The following is a 19,064-nucleotide window of genomic DNA, read 5'->3' as shown; positions in this document are numbered from 1 at the left end:
GTGAGTATCCATGTTTTCAAAAATTTGTAAGAAAATCGGGAGTGCATATAAACAAAATCTGAAAGCGTTAATATTCATTAAAAATGATTGTCTTTCGAAGAAAAATACAAAAACTGGGGGTTAGATCTGACGGAAATGGTCTATTCAATGTAAGGCAATCAGTTAAGAAATTGTTAAACCATATTTATTTATAAAAAGCAAATAATGTATGGGTAATTATAGGTTTATGGTACTTCATGGTATTTTAACTGTATACCGAACTGTTATATTACATTTAGACAATAGACCATTTCCGTCAGATCTAACACCCTTATTTTATATTTTTTATCGAAAGATAGTAATGTTTAACTAACATTACTGGTGAAATTTTTCTTTTCTAATCATTATTAAATTTTGTACAAATTTTTGAAAATTGGGGTTTTCACCACTTTTTGAGGCATGCGGAACAAAAATAGTAACCCTAGACGAGGTGAGTAAGTTATTCACCTCACCCTATTATATCAGCTGTTGTTTACTTTTTGAAATGTCAAAAAGTCAATCGCGTAAATAAAGCATTTTGTTTTCAAACGAATATTATCACGTTCCGAAGTATTCTATATTCTAGTCGATTCCAGTAAAATTTCACGTTGGAAGTGCTATTCGATCACTCTTCGGACTGGACGGCTCGACAGAAAGTATCAGTTCTTCCGGTAGAATCCTCGGAATGACAGCCAGCGAAATGCTCGCGACAATGCACAAAAAAAATTGCATGTGTCATTAAGGGTATGCTTGAGGATTTTTTTACAAATGCAGTCAGGTCTACGATTTGTTTTTTTTTTTGTAGTGCCACGCCGAGTGATGCCGAAACAAATGGTGTATCTGGAAACTGAACAAGCATTGATAAAGGGCACGACGAGCGAAACCCTGGATCTACACTTGCCCATATCTCGTCAAACGTCTCAGGTGGCGGACTTGTGGATTGTTGTACCGGTCAGCTGTTGGTGTGGACCCGAGGTGATAACTTCCAATGTTACAGCGTAAAAACAGTATTCCGCCATCACGTCAGTGAAGACATTCCTGGTTCCAATGGTATCCCCAATGGAAAGTGCTCGCACGAAAGCTTTAGCGGCTCCAAGTCTAACGAAATTAAAGATCAGAACATCATCTTCCACTCAAGTACTTCCGGCTCCAACACTATCCACCACCATCGTCGGTGGCGAAATTTACGATTACGACGAAGATGAAAATACATAGTTCTGTAGTTTGCTCTGATCTAAAGCTAAAATGATACAAGTAGCGGTGTAGGAAGCCGGATCATATTCTTGGCACTTTTGATTCACTTCGGTAGTGGGGTTTTTAACAGCTTCAGAGCTTATATTTGGGCACAATATGCGTCTTACTGAAGCGCAATGTAGTATTGCAAAGTTTCTGACGATTCGGCCGAGAATAAAGCCCCATTCCAAAGCGAATCATGGAAGTGCCCTAGTGGTTCTGTACCCTACTGTTAGTGGACAGTCCCCTATAGTCACACTAGTGGCCTTTTACGGCCGTTTTACTATTAGGTAATCATTACAAAACATTTTTTTGAAAGGAAACTCATCAGCTATTTATGCAAGTACCATTGTTTAACAACTCGATTTCGTAAAAAATAATTGAAATAAATAGTTTTGATTAAAATTCAAACTCCTTGGCACCTAAAGTTAACCCTTCAGTAGCACTATGAGGAGAAACTACTCAAAAAAAGGAAGAACTAAGCTCTTTTTTTCAACAATTGAAAGCTTTTGATCAATACATAATTTGGAAACTCATCAGCTATTTATGCAAGTACCATTGTTTAACAACTCGATTTCGTAAAAAATAATTGAAATAAATAGTTTTGATTAAAATTCAAACTCCTTGGCACCTAAAGTTAACCCTTCAGTAGCACTATGAGGAGAAACTACTCAAAAAAAGGAAGAACTAAGCTCTTTTTTTCAACAATTGAAAGCTTTTGATCAATACATAATTTGAAACCTCTACAATTGGGGATTTAAATCATTACTTAATTCTTCTACATCATCTACATATTGCCCCGTTCACCCCTACGTATCGAAAACCGTTTTTTTTCCAATATCCAGGGCTGGTAGGACTAGCCTTTAAAATAGGAACTTTGGAAACCTTATACTTGAAAAAGATACCAAACAAGAACAAAAAAAGAGACCGAACGAGAACCAAACAGAGACCATAAAAGAACCAAGAAAACAAAAATAATCCAAAATAGGAATCAAGAGATTAACGTGAAACAGCTTGAAATCCGAATACAATATTGTTCCGACACTCCAAAGGAACAAATCTCCCGAAGAAGGCAATGAATGAACTACAGTGCAATTCCTATTCTAGCTTTGTGTGTTATAAGAATTAAAATTAGATTCTGGTTTGTAGCTTCATTATTTCTTTAGTGTAATGCCTTTGGAATCGTGTGAAGGTGCGCAAGTTGGACTTTGTGACAGCCATTTATGGATTTCGAGATGTTTTATTTTAAAGTGAATAAATATTTTAAAAAATCTATCAGGGCATTTTTTTAAGATTTTTTGGAAATACTAGAATTGCTGCTCGAATTGTATTCATTTTTCTAATTTTTTCTTCAGCAATTTATCAGAAAGCTATTCAGATATTTGCCCAATAAATTCATCAATTAATTTTGATGGCCTAGTTAAGGTGAAGATGAATCGAAGCCAAACTTCAAATTGTCAAGTCACGGATCTGGAGAACCGAACACCCATTTGAGCTAAAAACCTAATCGATTGGTTACCACCAGCTAGTGATCAATCGATGTAGTTTTCAGCCTGAACGGATGTTTGTTTCTCCAGATTTGTGCTCTTGAAAATTTTAGGTTTGGCTTCGATTCATCTTCACCTTAAGGATATTCCTTCATGAAATTAGTTACATATACCATCAAGAATTCTTCTTGGATTTTTTTAGGGTAACCTTAGGAATTCCTCTTCATAATAAGAGCACTTACCATTGTGGGATTCTTTGTGAACTTTCTTGGAAGAACTTGCTAAATCATGGGAAGAACTAGTCAAAAAATATCTAGAATAAACCCTGAGAAAGCCTCTTGGAAAACTTTCCTTGATGAAATTACAGGAAGTAGAAGCGAGTACTCAAGGTTTCCCTGGAGCAAATTCTGAAGATATACCTCTAAGCATCCTTTGAAACGCTACTGAAAGAGTTTTTGGGAGACTTGATGGAGGAATCATAAGAGGAATTTGTAGAGAAATATCAGTAGGAGTGCTTGATAGTATGCCAAAAATAATCTACATCCAAGAAAAAAATGAAAAAGTCGCGTAATAGTATTTGGAGGATTCTCTAAAACGTCTACAAGGTGGCAGCAGGATTCACTGTAAGTAGTTTTTGGTTAAATTCGAAACTTTGAAGATCTTCCCTTAAAAAAATAGAGACTTGCATTCAGTGGCGATTCCCTAACCTCAAATCTACCTGTTCCACGTATAGAAATGTTTGAATTTTCACAACGAATGCGTATCTACTTAGTAGAGAATGGTTTAAATTGTCGATTTCAGCCATTTATTTTTTGAATAAGATAGTAAATTTGTCAAAATATCAATTTTTAGTAACGTAGAACAGGTAGAAAGTGAGGTTACTAGTCGCCCCTGCTTGCATTAACACAGAGACCAAGTCTCTAAAAAGAGACCTGCTACCAGCCCTGTATTGGTCGGAGTATTCTCATCGAAATCACCGTCGTCGTCATCCTCGCCGCTATCAATATGTGCGTTCCCTTTTCTCCCATAATCATTTCCGCTTCGGCTGTCCGCATGGGTCCAATACTTCCTTACTGTTACCTTCATTCGAGGAACCATCTCCCCCACCATAGCCATCAGGTTCTCCAATCCGGAAGGCATTCGGAACTTCTTCCAGTTTGAAAGTAATCATCTCATAAATAACGGCTTTCCGTCAGCATCCACTGATTTCCATCACCTCTTGCCTTGAGATCGGTAGCTATTTTGTTCATGTTCGAGTGGTTTGCAGATCTGGATGGCCCCGGATCAGGACCTGCTTCCATGCGACTGAGAGATCAAACATCATCGGATGCTGAAAGAAGTTGACGATCGATAAGTGAGCTTCGTTCCTGGCTTGGTTGAATCATTACTCATAGGACTTACCTATTGCAGGAGCGGCAACTCTGTACCAGCAAATGCCTTGAAATGTATTTTTCGAACCTGGTTTTGGTATTATTCATTTCTGATAAACATTCACGAGAATTCATCTTTTATATTAAAAATCGGTCGGCTTTTTACAACTGGCTGTTTACATACCACCCACCTTCCGGTAGGGTAGGGGCTGAAATTGAATCTTGTGGTCACGGTAGTCAGCATTCCGCAATGGAAGAGGATCAGATCGAACGATGATGCTGGCGATTTTATGAAAAGTGATGAAAAACATCGGGTGTAAACATTGCCAGCGAAACCGAATGTAAATATAAACATAAGTCAGCTGTCATGCCAGCTGATCAAAAATTCACCACAACCTGATGGTAAAATCATAGGGGAAAAAGGGGTTCTGAAAAAAATCGAGGTGAAATAAATTGTAGGGGACCGTGGGGTGAACTAGCGTGCCGCCAGTTTATCATTGTTTTTCAATAGTTAGGGGCCTCAAATCTTATGGGTTCCTTGAAAAAATTTGTTCAGTGAAATGAAAGAAAGCTTATAAACAAATAAAAAAATTTCACGGAAATGGTCTATTATACGAGTCATTTATGTTTTGCTGCTACAGTTTTTCTTCTTAGGATTTTAGTATGAATTTATTTTGAGATTCCTCCAAAAATTCCTGCAAGTATTTAGATAATTCATTCATGGATTCCTTTATAAATGGCTCTAGTACAACTTTTAGGGATTGCTTATGGGTCTCCTTCTGAAATTTCTTAAGAGATGGCTGCAAGTATTTTGTTTCAAAATCTTCTAGGGATTCCTTCAAGAATTTTTTTAGAAATTTGTTTAGGGATTGCAACCATTGCTTCAAAAACATCACTTGGCTCCTCCGAAACATTTTCCTGTGGTTCTATCAAGAGTTCCTCCAGGAATTTCTTCAGAGTTTCAAAAAAAAAAATCTCTTTGAGGTTCTTGAAGAATTCCTCCAAAAAAATCCTAGGAATTTCCTTTATAAATTTATCCGGTGATTCCTCTACGACTTATTCTAGGAATTGTTCCAGATTTTTTTCAAGGGATTCTACCTGTTTTTTACAGTAATTTCTCCTAAAATCGGCCAGAATTTCCTCATGTTTTTTATTTCAGTAATCCCTTATTTGTTCTTACAAGATTTCCATGAAGTCTACCGATAATTTCTCAACAAATTCATCCTGAAATTCCTTCCAGGGTTTCTTTAGTAAAAACAACAAGTATTATTCCTGAAACTCTTTGAAGAATACCTGTAAAAACTCATCAGTTAGGATGTATCAATGTACATCTGAAAACTCCTCCTGGAATTGACAATTTTTTTCTTTCGGAATTTCTCCAGTTATTTATCCTGGGTTTTCTTCAAAAATTTCCTCCAGATTGTTTCCTGGATTTTTTTCAGGAAATACTCCAAGAATTTCTCCAAGAAATCCGAGGAAAAGTGTTTTTGCCCTGTTTGAAATCGCTAAAGAAATCTCTTAGTAACGTCTGGAGGAATTTCTGAAGGAATTCTCGCTGGAATCCTGATAGGATTTTTTGGGGGAATCCCTTGAACAATTCCTAGAAAAATCAGGAGGAATCTGTGGACGACTCCTGGTGAAATTCTTGGTTCATCTTCTGTGAGGATTCTTAGGGCAAATACTGCAGGTGCACATAGAGTACGTTGTTTACGGTCTCATGAGGGTTTTTTGTAGTGTTTTGCATATGAATCCTAGATGGAAGTGATAGAGAAATATTTTGGAATGTTTTTGGGAAACGCTAAAGATTATTTCAACATTTTTTTTTTATTTATTGTTTTAAATGCCTGGAGGAATAGCCTTGAAAATAATGCCTAAAGTAGTCTTGATATGAATTTCGAGACAATCTCTACCAACTTCCTGAATTAATTCCAAGAATCCTTTGAAGAAATGCCTGGACGAATCACGAAATAATTTGGGAAGGAATCCATAAAGGAATTTCTGAAGCAATTTCTGAAAAAAATGAAGGAATCTCATATTTGAGCTTCATGTTAAATTCCTAGAGACATCTACATGGATTACACAGCTATAAATATTCCTAGAGATAACGTGCATGCGCGACTTGCTCACACATATTTGCAGAGCGATCAATCACCGAAGAGAGGAGATGCTGTATGTATTTGTTTGCCGCTGGCTTCTTTCTCAAGTTCCTACAACAAGATGGACGACGTCGGCATCGTCATCATTCCCCACCGCAATTTCTTGTTTCAACCGACGGCTGGTGCTGATTGCAACACAGCCGTCACCATCACCACGTCATGCAGTGGGAAACTCACACATGATCATGTGGGCGAAACCGTCATAAAAACGGGGGGGAAATTGAGGGAGAATCAGTGAGCAAAATGTCCTACATACAGCTCAACGTTTCCCCTCCTTCTGTTGTTACATAGGACACATAGACGGAGGGAAGAAGTAACGTCGTGGGATTGAATGAATCAAAACAAAGCACAGCTGGTGTCTCCGATTAGCACACCGCAACAAAATGTCTATATTTTCAGAGTCGCTCTGCCTCGCAATATTGAATAAGCTCAAATAAATAACAAAAAGAGAACAAGGTACACAGAACTGTATTTTGGCACGGCAGCAACACGAGCAACGTGCATGCGCGACTTGCGCACATAGATTTGCAGAGCAATCATTCACCGAAGAGCGGAAAAGCTGTATATATTTGTTTGGCATTGGTTTCCTACAACACAATCGACGGCGCCGTCATCGTCATCATTTCCCACCGCTATTTCTTGTTTGCGCCGACGGCTGGTGCCGAATGCAACACAGTCGTCACCACCCGTCGTGCAGTGGGTAACTCACACACGAACAAGTGTGGGCGAAACCAGCATTAAAACGAGGGGGAAGATTGAGAGAGAAACAGCGAGAAAGCAAAAAGTCCCATGTACAGCTCAACGTTTCCCCTCCTTCTGTTGTTACATAGGACACATAGACGGAGAGAAAAAAGTGACGGCGTGGCATTGAATGAATCAAATTGTTGTTGTTTGTGAGGGACTTTAACCCGAAGGTCATTCGTCCCTTCTTCAAATGAATCAAAACAAAGCACAGCTGGTGCCTGCGATTATCACACTGCAACAAAATGAGCAGTTCAACTTGAATGTTGAAGCAGTTCAACGCACGTGGATACAAAATGAAATAAAACATGCTTGCTGTGTGCTCAAATCAAAATGTCCGATGCTACTATAACTAAAACAAAATGACTGAAGTGAATGTCCAATGTAACAATTGTTGAAACAGAACGACCTATGATTTATCCTATGTACATATTTTTGGTCAAAACGTCCTATCTGATGTTTTTATAGATTTCAGTGTAATTTCCAAATAAATTGACAAAATTTCATTTCTTACGTTGAACTTTATTACACTGCTTCCCTCTACAAGCAACACAGTAAGGAAAAATTGTTTCATTTTGATACAGTTTCAAAATATATTTTCACAACCTTCAAGCTCGATTTACTCGAAATGTGTGAATTGTTAGATAGGCCGTTTTGAAAAGTTACGCGAGAATTCATCTTTTATATTAAAAATCGGTCGGCTTTTTACAACTGGCTGTTTACATACCACCCACCTTCCGGTAGGGTAGGGGCTGAAATTGAATCTTGTGGTCACGGTAGTCAGCATTCCGCAATGGAAGAGGATCAGATCGAACGATGATGCTGGCGATTTTATGAAAAGTGATGAAAAACATCGGGTGTAAACATTGCCAGCGAAACCGAATGTAAATATAAACATAAGTCAGCTGTCATGCCAGCTGATCAAAAATTCACCACAACCTGATGGTAAAATCATAGGGGAAAAAGGGGTTCTGAAAAAAATCGAGGTGAAATAAATTGTAGGGGACCGTGGGGTGAACTAGCGTGCCGTCAGTTTATCATTGTTTTTCAATAGTTAGGGGCCTCAAATCTTATGGGTTCCTTGAAAAAGTTTGTTCAGTGAAATGAAAGAAAGCTTATAAACAAATAAAAAAATTTCACGGAAATGGTCTATTAAGACCGTAATTAGGAACACTAGACACTGGATGGATTAGGTGCAATATGAAGCAGCGACAGCGAGCTTGATCGGCACGGTTGACCATCATTGCGTCCCGGTTCGATTCGATTTATACTCGTTCCTGCTTGGATGATTCCGTCACACATCATTTCTGGAGAAAGAAAAAGCAGTTGCACGTTATATGCTAATTCAAAAAATCAAACTTGGGATCAGCTTACTTACCAACAGTTCCGGATTCAGTTCTAACCAGTGAACCAAAATGTACTGTCAAAAACTGTAGTGAGCGTGACAATCACACATAGACTACCATGACTTTCATGCAACAAAAACTTTCATGTGATACTGAAAATAAAAGTCATGCGCGACTGTGACTATTTTTTGGTCAGCAATAAATGTATCATGGTTGTTATGAATTACTGTAGTAGACATTGATCTGTATTATCATAATGTGCCACTCACAATGTGCACCGATTGAAATATGTTTCTCTTTTCATTCTTGTATCAACCAGCCGCACCAGCTTGAGGGCTGTCCATAACTCACGGGTTTTTTTTTCTATTTTTAGACTCCTCTTCCTTCGTCGATCGGTTTTTCGTCTATACAAAAAAAAATGTGCCGATCGTGATCTTTGGTCAAACAAACTACCCCCGCCCTTCTCCCCCCATGGATGACCACGTTGTTTATGGACAGCACCTTGTGCGAGAACGTCTCGAAGCAGAAACCTACGAATAAAGAGGGTAGAAGCAAACCTAAAAAAACCCTGGTGCTCCATTTGTGCCACTTTTTTGTTGCTTCAAATGAACGCCCTCTCCTCCAATGGACCAATGCACGAGTTCAGTCGTTGACGTTTGAGCGGTGCCATGTTATCTACGTTACCATGGTAGCTAGTGAATACGGCACCGCTCAAATGTCAAATTAGTGAACTCGTGCAAAGGTCCATGGACCAATGCACGAGTTTACTAATTTGACGTTTGAGCGGTGCCGAATTCACTCGTTGCCATGGTCACGTAAACAACACGGGACCGCTTAAACGTCAAATAGTGTACTCGTGCATCGGTCCATTGTGCAGCAGTGAAAACGCAGCTGTGATGAAGTGACGATTTGGATCAGAAGCAAACGAATGAATAGTTGTCGCTACGATCGCAGCTGCGTCGTGATTGTTTTTTACATTCATTTCGCATTCCCGTCATCCACAACAGCATAACGTTCATGGGAGGCTGAAAAGAATTGCACGCTACTCTTATCCATGTCAGGTAATACATTCATGGCTGCAGTAAGAATGTATCAGTAGCAACCTGAATGTCACAAATGAATGTTTTGAAACCTCTTGCATGTGAATGTAACAACAATGCGACAATAGCATCAAAATTGTATTATACGGTTCACTGGTTCTAACATCACGTTGGTTGAAAAAAAAAAAACGAATGCAAACTAGTAGGAGCAAAAATTTTAAGCTCGCGAGTTTTTTTATTTTTCTATTTTTTCAGACAGCGTGAAAACAAACACGCATAAAAAAATGAACAGAGCGTATGTTACAAATTTTACATGGCAGTTATTTTATTTTTACTTTACATTTTTATATAGGAGTAGAAGCGTTGTTTCAGTATTTTAAACAAATCTGTGGAGATTTTTTTGTTTTCTTTTGAAATATATAAGTTCTACAAATAAACTGGGAATTTCATCACGGTGTAAATTTTCTAGCGTGTATTGCTTATACCTACACCAGTCATTCAACTGTTTGCCTAATTGTTAAATAAAAGTAGTATATTGTAAAATTTTCATCTGTGTATGTGTTGCACGAATATAAGCTATTACCATTCCACAGACGGTGAATTTATATTGCTACTATTTCTCCGAGTTTTTACTTCATACCATTCAACAATGTAAGTACATATTCCCGTATTGTAACTATTCGCAATGGCGCAACCAAAACGTTTTTTATTGTTGAGAGTTTGAGGTTTCATAATGTTCGACATTATTGCAACTGTTTGTGATATTTTAACCATTTCAATTACATGTAACATATTGTATGGAAACTTAGGCAAATTGTATTTTTCTATGCGGGAATTGGGTCAAAGACAAATTAAAGACCTTCATGTCCCTTGCAAATGCCTAAAATTTTATGGCTCATAAGGTAATCTAGAATGCCGTGAAAAGTGTACTGCGATGTGTCAAACTTGGGTACCTTTTGCACTACCGAGGGACCAAATGCAGAACTAGAAGTGGTACCCAATCTGAGCGCGAGTGCGACGGACCTGATTGGGTCCTAAAATGTTTATTGAATAGACCATTTCCGCCAGATCTAATCCCCAGTTTTTGTATTTTTCTTCGAAAGGCAATCATTTTTATTGAATGTTAACGCTGTCAGATTTTGTTTATATGCACTCCTGATTTTCTTACAAATTTTTGAAAACATGGATACTCACCACATTTTGAAAAATAATTCGAGATGCGGCACAGTTTGTTCAACCCTATGGGAATCAGCGTGGTGATTTTGCAACAGTTTTTCGATTCCACCCCTGCATTGGGATGCTTTTTTACATTTGGAAACGTCAAATCAGGTGCGCGCTCAAACTGACCGTGATCCCGGTCAGGTCGCCCCAAACAGGAGCGCCAACGAAACTAACTTGAAAGTACTCAAACAAACGTTTTTAAACCAGGTTGGAACTGGCGCAACCCGTTCTGAATCACAGTTTCAACCCCAACCCAACCCGATTCAGGTCTTCCTTTAGGAAAATATATTTTCTCCCACAGATTCAAAATTCAAAACCACCCCCTAACAACAAATCTCTCATCCACCCAACAGTTACGGTACCGCTAGTTCTATTAGAGGCTATTTTTACTATTCATGCCGACAAATGCCTATATCTATCTGTTGGCTGTTGATTCGGAAGATTTCCGCCTTAAGGCAGCAACAGCCGCGCAAGGAAATTTTGAGCGGCTGTTGCTGCCTCTAGCCGGGAACCTTCCGGCTTATTCAATCCTCGTCGGCACAAAACAGAGATCAGGCATCTGTCAACTACAATCCTTGCGTTACAGAACCGTTCGCCGGGTGCGGTCATAACCGGCCGAAGCGGTGAGTGGTTTCCGCGGTGATTACGGAGACTTCAGGAACCGTGAAGTAAGGAGGGAGCGAAACCAGCGGAGCCCATTATGATCAATGTAAACATAAACAAAAATCATCTGGTCATGCCAGCTGATCTTAAATTCACCACAACGTGGTGGCAAAACCATAGGGGAAAAAGGGGTCTACATTTTTTCGAGGTGAAACAAATTGTAGGGGACCGAGGGGTGAACTAACGTGCCGCAAGTTTTTCATTGTTTTCTGATAGTTAAAGGCTCCAAAACATATCGGTTCCTTAGGAAAGTTTGTTCAGTAAATTGACAGAAAGCATATAAGCCAATACAATTTTTTCACGGAAATGGTCTATTTGGACTGTGATACGTGATACGATGGTTGTCGACTTGAGAGGGAGTGTTGAAAGTGTATGTTTGTTACAATCGAGCGCCCCTCGTATCAAGACAACATCTATGTTAATTAGTACACCATGGTTATGTGTGTTATCGATTATTGTATTGTTTATGTTTATATTGATAATAAATCAGTCGTTTGTGTACAGTGGAATCGCTCGGTCGTTGTTATTTTTAATCCGTACCCGCATAGCAAAATACAGTTTGTCTTACTTTAAGAACAATAAACATCTTGTAACGGTTACTGTTAATGTATCAGAAATAGTTGCTTTTATGTATAACCATATGGACTTCAAAGCTGCTCACCATTTCAAACAGTAAGATTAACCCATACCTATCAGTAACATTATATGATACTGCTCTGATATTGTTAAATTATATGGGAATGGATTCAAGCAAGATATGGTGGAAATATATCGCCACCATTCGGCAAATTGTTTTTGTTTAAATTTGTGCAACACACTCACACATTTGCATTTGACAATATTGAACTACATTTTAACAGTTCGACAAATAGTTACATTTTGTTGGTATTTGTAGGCGACATTTAATCTAGCGTTGAGTGCAGAAAAAAAATTGCCGTCCGATTGCCGTCGAAGGAAAACTGTCAAGCTGTATTGTTTACTTCTTGTTCTAATATTAAAACTGTTCAAGGCTTGCAATTAATTTATAAAAGTCGAGTTGAAATTAAGTTTACAAAAGTTTACGAGTTGAAATTAAGTTTACAAAGCAATTCACATAAAAAAAATGACAACTGCGATCGACCCAGTAAGTACATATCTTTCGCCAATCTGTTGAATGTTTGGTTCAAACCCAATCCCCGTAGGAACTGCGCACCAAAATCGATACCGCTTGCCGGATGGAGGAGAAATTCACCAAACTTTACAACGAAAAAGTAGCCAAGAAGCGGCATCAGATGACCTGGCTCTACATGGACAACGGTTTGCTGGTGTGGAACGGAAATGGTGCCAACGGGAAGGACAACATCCAGAAGTGCTTCCAGGAACGGCTCCGCTTCAAACACATTATGAACACCTTGGTAGCTCAGCCGATCATTGGCGACGCTGTGCCCTCGCAGCTGACGTTCATCATCAAGGTTTCGGAGGATTCCGAGATGTTTCACCTTAAGGGAATCGATCAATACATGGATGCATTGGAAGGCGATATTCCGTGAGTTTCAGTAAGAATGAAAGAATATCCTTGAGGGGATATTTAACTGTAATTGAATTATCACAGGGCTGGTAGCGGGTCTGGTTTTCTATTTTAATTCGAGTCTTTAAAAAGTGCAAAATTAAGAGGTTAATTACATAACTATTCATCTGATTCTTCAAACATTTCTTCTCAAATTCCTCGAAAAAGCCTCAGAAATTATCCTAGTGTTTGCTCCAGACATTATATTACAAAACAGAAAAGGATAGGCTAAAAAAACAATAAAGAACCGTAATCCAATAATTATGCATACGTTATTTATTTCCCTTAGAAACATATGGTTCAAATGTATCAACACGGTTCGGCTTACATTGATTTCGCCGAAAAATGAACAGTATATCTACCTTTTGGAAAACTGTTGATGAGAAATTTTGTTCGAGAAAATCGACGTTTTCAAATGGTTACATAACTTAACCGCCTATTCCCCACATTGTGATTTTCCTATTTACCGTTTGTCGAATTGTTAAAAACGTTTCGGGTATGGTGGATATACTGTTATTTATCATTGTAACCAAAATCATTCAGATATTGTTGCAAATGATTGTGGACCTTTCGGGAAACTGTACTGATATAGTTTTTGTTTATGCGGGTCGGTGTTCCTCTCTCGATCCGCTGTTTATTGTGTCCACTGGTAGCTGTTTTCTACACATCGGCCAATCAGAAAACAAGTTATTAAGACCAATCAGAAGCAAGCAAAATGAAGCAATGAAGAAGAAACAAATTGGAGAAATAATTGACTGTTTTCGTTCCCGAGTAAAGGCATATTCATGAGGGTTTCTAATTCAAGATGATTTATGATTCTTTCACCAGGAAAAGTATTTCAACATCATTTTTCATATCTATTTATTGCATCGCAATCTTATTCTACAAATAGCATACCTTCTATAGCTGTTAATATACTTAGGCCGAAGAGCGGTGCATACACGGGGCTGTCATTTCCGAAGAAGAACTGTCAAACAGATTCCAAATCAGCTGATTTGAAACGTCTTGTGAAAAGGCCTATTGATGTGATCCGCATAAAAGCGACATCCAGTGGCAAGAATAGGCCTATTCACATGACATCTCAAATCAGCTGATCGGGAAGCACTTTGACAGTTCTTCTATGAAAATGACAGGTCCGTGTTAGCACCGGTTTTCCACCGATGTAAACAAATGCATAGACGGATCTGTCACATGAAAAGGCCTATCGGCTTCTTTTTTACAGAAATCGCTCAATACTATTGGAGTATTTTGACAGCCCTGCAAATGTTTTGTAAACACGAAATCGAAACAAATTCAAGCGCAAGCAAACTACACAAAAACTAATTCCCTCGGCAAAATATTTTTTTTAATTTCGAGAATAATGCTGTAGTCCTCCAAAATCATCATCGTATTAGGATATACCAATACTTTAAAGCAAGAATAACAGAAATATCCAGACGATAGTGAGTCAAAATGCGTTGTCTCATCGATAACTGTGATGCTTTGTTGCGGCACAAATGGGAAACCGGAATATCATCTCACAGGTATGTAAATCAAAAAGAATCCACAAACTGACGCTCACCCACCATATGTTACCAGATTTCCCAAAAATGCGGGAAAGCGTGCAGCCTGGTTGAAAATCCTGGATCCAACAGGTACCCAGTACAAGGTAACGGACAACTCCCGAATCTGCTCCCTGCACTTCGTGAAGTCGGATTTCCACGAAGGATTCCAAGGAAAACGGCAGCTGAATCCCAACGCGTTGCCATCCATGAATCTAGGTCAAGCTTCCCAGCTAGAAGGACCGCAACCCCCAGTAGAAAGGGAACCGTGGGACATCCCAAGAAAAGTACCCGTACGTCTTAAAAAATCGGAGACAATCTGGGTCCAACCGATAAGGTATGCAGGGGATTTAAAGACTGCCCACATGGACCAGATGAGTCCGAGGCTGGCCAAGCACGTGCTTCCCAAGGTTTACAAACAGCTACAGAACACGACAATCCGCCTGAATCGGTACAAGCAACGATGCCGGTACTACCAAAGGCAGACACTGCAGCTGAAAAGTTTGCTAATAGAGATGAGCGCTCAGCATGGCATTTCCATTCCGAGTGGCATCCGTATGCGGGAGCAAATTGAAAGCTTGGCTGGTGAAATACAGATGCCAATGGAAAGCGACGTCGAAGATGCGGATCCGGATCCTCTGAGTGGGGACAACGGGGAGATGAAAATTGAGCCACCAGAGGAGACTCAGGATGATCCGGACGATGAGGAACCTAATGAGGATGGTAACAACGACGAGGAAGATGATGACGATGAAGATTACCTCGGTGTGCGCCTCGAAGATGAAGCCGTTCAAAAATTGATGGCGGTGCTTTGAGGATTCCAATTATATGAACGATGGTTTTATGTAATTTGAATAAACTTTTAGTTAAATGATGCTATGACAAATATGTTAATTAGATACAGATCCATCCATGGGACGTAATCTAGCTTCTTATTAACAGGGCTGGTAGCAGATCCCTTTTTAGAGACTTGGGCTGTACTTTAATGCAAATATCTAAAAAATCTCTAATTAAAAATCAAAATCAATTTTTCATCATTTCATCAATTTTTTTAATTCGACGAGTTATCCATCATTAAGTTCCTCTAGAAATTTCTACAACATTTCATGCAGTGCTTCTAAAAAATACTGCAGTGCTTCTAAAAAATACTGAAGTCAACAAATAAGCCCTCCATTAATTCTCGAACATTTGAGGTTCCACACCAGTGAAAACTACAGCAATTATACCGAGCATTTTTTACAAGTTTCTTGAAGGATTTTGTTCAAAGTTTTTCAAATAATGTCTCCAGAAAACCCTGCAGGATTCTACCCAGGAACCATTTTTTTAATAATCTAATTTGCAAGTTTATCTAGAACAATTTTCAAGACTTCTTCAACAGTTAAAAAGTTTTTTATAGATCCTCAGAGTTCATCAGAAATTTGTACTGAAATTTCATCATATATTTCTATAGCAGTGGTTCCCAATCTTTTTGAAAGGAGTCCCTTTGAAGTTCTACAAACATCTCGTGGGTCCCCAAAAATGGATGTTCATGTGATCAATGTTTATGAAAACGTGTAAAAGAACTTTGACTATTATTGTTTGTAAGAGATCACTAAGTATTGAACCAAGTATCTTTGCAAGAGTTCGACAACCAACTTCCATTGAGGTTCTTGCCAAAATCCAACAAAAAAACATCTTGGATAAGTATGGTAAAGACCCATTTTATAAAATTTTCTGAAACTTGCCGGTAAGATACAATTGCATACGGGCAAATTGTTGCGAAATATGACCCCAGACAAAGATATTCCCAGGGGTTAATTTAAAATAACATCAACGTTACCCCTAAGAATTTCGCCATAAATCTGCGAAGATCTCACAAAGCAAAAAACTGCTGTAAATGTTTTAAAACACTTAGATTTTCAAGAAGCCATTTTTAGACTTCGGGAAAATTCGTTTAAATTTTCTCACCGAAAACCTAGTCTGATAATCGTTTCAAATTTTCGTAGGATCGCTACGCAGAAAACAGTCAAAAATCCTACTGAAGATCCTGATGATTGATTTAAGAGAGTTCCGCGAAAGGTTTGAGTGTAAACAATCAATAGTTTCAATTGTTTTAATCTTGTCAATAATCGCCGGAATTCGAAAAAAAAATCGAGTATCTCTCCAGGTAGCTGGCAAGATCTGCTAAAGATCATGCCGCATATATGCCACAGATTTCTTATGGACACCTCTCGGAATGAACTTAGTTTCATTTCCAAGCTCAGAGCTTAATCCAATCTTCCATGCTTAATTGGGACGAATGCATTCATAGATTAATATTAAATATATATTGTAGGAATCGCCATACCGTAAAATGGGGCGAATAGAAACAATCTCCGACATGTTTGAATGTGTAAAACTTAAACCGTGTGGATTTTATTAGTCCCAAATATGGGTCACGTCTTCCTTTGCTGAGACCCCAATTTCCGTTGAAAAATAAAAATTATATCATGCAAAGATTTATGAAAATGTTGTATGTTTCTATTCACCTCGCGATGCGGCGAATAGGAACACTGTTCAGTGAATATCAATACCTTTTCAATTCCAAAGGAAATTAAACTCTTTTTCAAGTACACCTCAAAAAATATCCCAATGTATTTACCTAGTGAAGAAAAAAATATTTTTTTTAAAAGCAATTTCAATTTTTGATCGTGTTAGAAATTGGCAAAAATGGCGGATGTTTTAAGCTGTAAAAGATGGTTAAGATTTCAATATTTTGTTCTCAATTTTATAATGAGAAATGTAGCAAAATTAATAATTTGAAAAAAGTCTATCGATACTCTGTTACTGTTAAACTAATGTGAAAAAATATATTTCATGAGGTTTTTAAAGTTGATAATTACATAATAGTCGCATTTCTAACTGTAGGTCGCTTTGTTTCTATTCGCCCCACTTTTTCTATTCACCAAGTTTTACGGTAGTAAAAAAGTTACATTCCCAAACTTACTGAAACAAAATAAATCTGCAACTCATTACCGCTCTCTTGCAAGACAAGGTTGAATGACGTCTACGGCTCCATGTCACCGATCCACCACCGTATTAGAATGCATATCCTGTGATAGAACGACAGGTCTCGAAGTCATTACCCCAATCTGCATCACTGAATCCTTCGAATGATGGAGAAGAATGCTCGTTACCTCTGGTGATTCGCATACCGAATACTTGCATGGCCTCTCCCAGGTCATTCATGTGAAATTTCGTCATTAGTTGCTTTTTCACATTTTCAACCAACTTCTTACCCGTTGAAAACAGCATCACAGAAGTCATCCACATAGACACATCAAAACTACATCGCTTGAATCCCATACACTTCAGTTCCGCGTCCAATTTAATATTCCAAACTGTTGGGTGATGGGGGTTTTGAAAAGCCTTTTAAGCAAACATTTTCGTTCGTGGGTTTAACGTGTGTGAGCTAAAAGCTGTACACCCGATTCTGTTTTTGCACGGGGGATGCGTACCGTGCAAAAAAAGTTTTCAGTTCAAAATTTCAAAAACCGTGCAAAATAAGTAACAACATTTCTCGACGTTTCGTGCAAAAATAAGGTTTTGGCGGAAAAAAATGTATGGAAACTTTTTTTTGCACGGCCGTGTAAAAAAAATCCGTGCAAAAACAGAATCGAGTGTATTAGGTTTATTAATAGATGTATAAATTTATGGTACATTGTGATTACTTACATCGGTCTCTCTTAATCCCTTTCAATAAACCCAACAAGCTACCACGAGCAGTAATATGTGATGGACTGAGCTAAAGGAAAGTATTATTGGTTACGTAATTCATTGTCTTTCATTGAATTCAGTCGACTCACTCTCCAATAACCTCCCAAGTAACACCGAAAACATCGGTTCAAATAACAGATAGCAAATATTGTCATATAAGTGTTAAAATAGTGAAATCATAACATCTTGTGCTATATAAAAGCTATAAAATAACTATCGGAAAACAAATCACCTTAAAACAGTTAATCCAAAAGTGACAATCGGCCCTGGTTAATTTAACGCTCTACAAACATATATATAACTTTATAATGACAAACAAAATTAATCGGTTTGATAATATCAACGGTAAGGGTATGAAACACTCGAATATGCCTCAAATTTATGAATACAAAACAAAAACATTTCACATTTTGTCAAATTAATAATCCAGATTACAGTACCGGTCGAAAATTTGAATCACCTTAGCATAAAGCCGCATATCGATCATATTAACCAGATTAATTTGGTTAGAAATCAAGATTCAATTTCATTGATTGCGCAATCTTGACATGAGGTATATCAAAACTGAGTAACAATTTGGAGTGTGATCAATATGACCAGATCAAAAATAAAGTTTGAAAAAATAATTGAATCGTTCGAATATTTTCGGACGGTGCTGTAGGCTCAACTAACAATCAGCCATAATATTTTTCTAGCGAGGATTGGAGCGAATTCCACAAAACAGCACAGTTTTGAAGGATTTGTATTACATACATGGATTATTATAATGGCCCATGAAAAATGGATGAGTGAAAATGAAAATTTCACTATAAATTTTGAATCGCATATTAAACTTCCCAAATGCTACTGGATATGATCCATTTTCATTTTTTTTCATCTTAATGATAATCAAATTTCATTTATTTCTTAACATTTTTCAGGTTCTGATAGCCATGTTTTTTAAGACAATTTTGTTTTTATTTTTCAG

General features: G+C 37.9%; 2 protein-coding genes and 2 long non-coding RNA genes across 4 annotated transcripts; 3 read left to right on the top strand and 1 right to left on the bottom strand.

Moving 5' to 3' along the window:
• The first annotated feature begins 285 nt into the window (after positions 1 to 285).
• LOC110677135 lies at positions 286 to 1,657 on the top strand. The gene is made up of 2 exons (XR_002500981.1): positions 286 to 762; positions 824 to 1,657. It is a non-coding gene; the product is annotated as an uncharacterized LOC110677135 (long non-coding RNA).
• A 1,671-nt stretch (positions 1,658 to 3,328) lies between these two features.
• Positions 3,329 to 4,652, bottom strand: LOC110676068. The gene is made up of 2 exons (XR_002500042.1): positions 4,140 to 4,652; positions 3,329 to 4,068 (listed from the first exon to the last, which is right to left on the bottom strand). It is a non-coding gene; the product is annotated as an uncharacterized LOC110676068 (long non-coding RNA).
• Positions 4,653 to 12,377: 7,725 nt separating this feature from the next.
• LOC5572073 (NTF2-related export protein) lies at positions 12,378 to 12,804 on the top strand. Its single transcript, XM_001653790.1, has 2 exons — positions 12,378 to 12,398; positions 12,457 to 12,804. The coding sequence occupies exons 1-2, from the start codon at positions 12,378 to 12,380 to the stop codon at positions 12,802 to 12,804; spliced, it is 369 nt and encodes a 122-aa protein (XP_001653840.1).
• Positions 12,805 to 14,083: 1,279 nt separating this feature from the next.
• On the top strand, positions 14,084 to 15,248 carry LOC5572072. The gene is made up of 2 exons (XM_001653789.2): positions 14,084 to 14,344; positions 14,400 to 15,248. Exons 1-2 carry the CDS (start codon positions 14,274 to 14,276, stop codon positions 15,175 to 15,177), a joined length of 849 nt encoding a protein of 282 aa, XP_001653839.1. The 5' UTR covers positions 14,084 to 14,273; the 3' UTR covers positions 15,178 to 15,248.
• The last annotated feature ends 3,816 nt before the right edge of the window (positions 15,249 to 19,064 follow it).

This window comes from Aedes aegypti, chromosome 2 (genome assembly GCF_002204515.2).
Source record: "Aedes aegypti strain LVP_AGWG chromosome 2, AaegL5.0 Primary Assembly, whole genome shotgun sequence".
In the NCBI taxonomy this organism is placed as follows: domain Eukaryota; kingdom Metazoa; phylum Arthropoda; class Insecta; order Diptera; family Culicidae; genus Aedes; species Aedes aegypti.
Note: the sequence above shows the minus strand (reverse complement) of the source record. Positions and strands in the feature narration are given on the sequence as shown.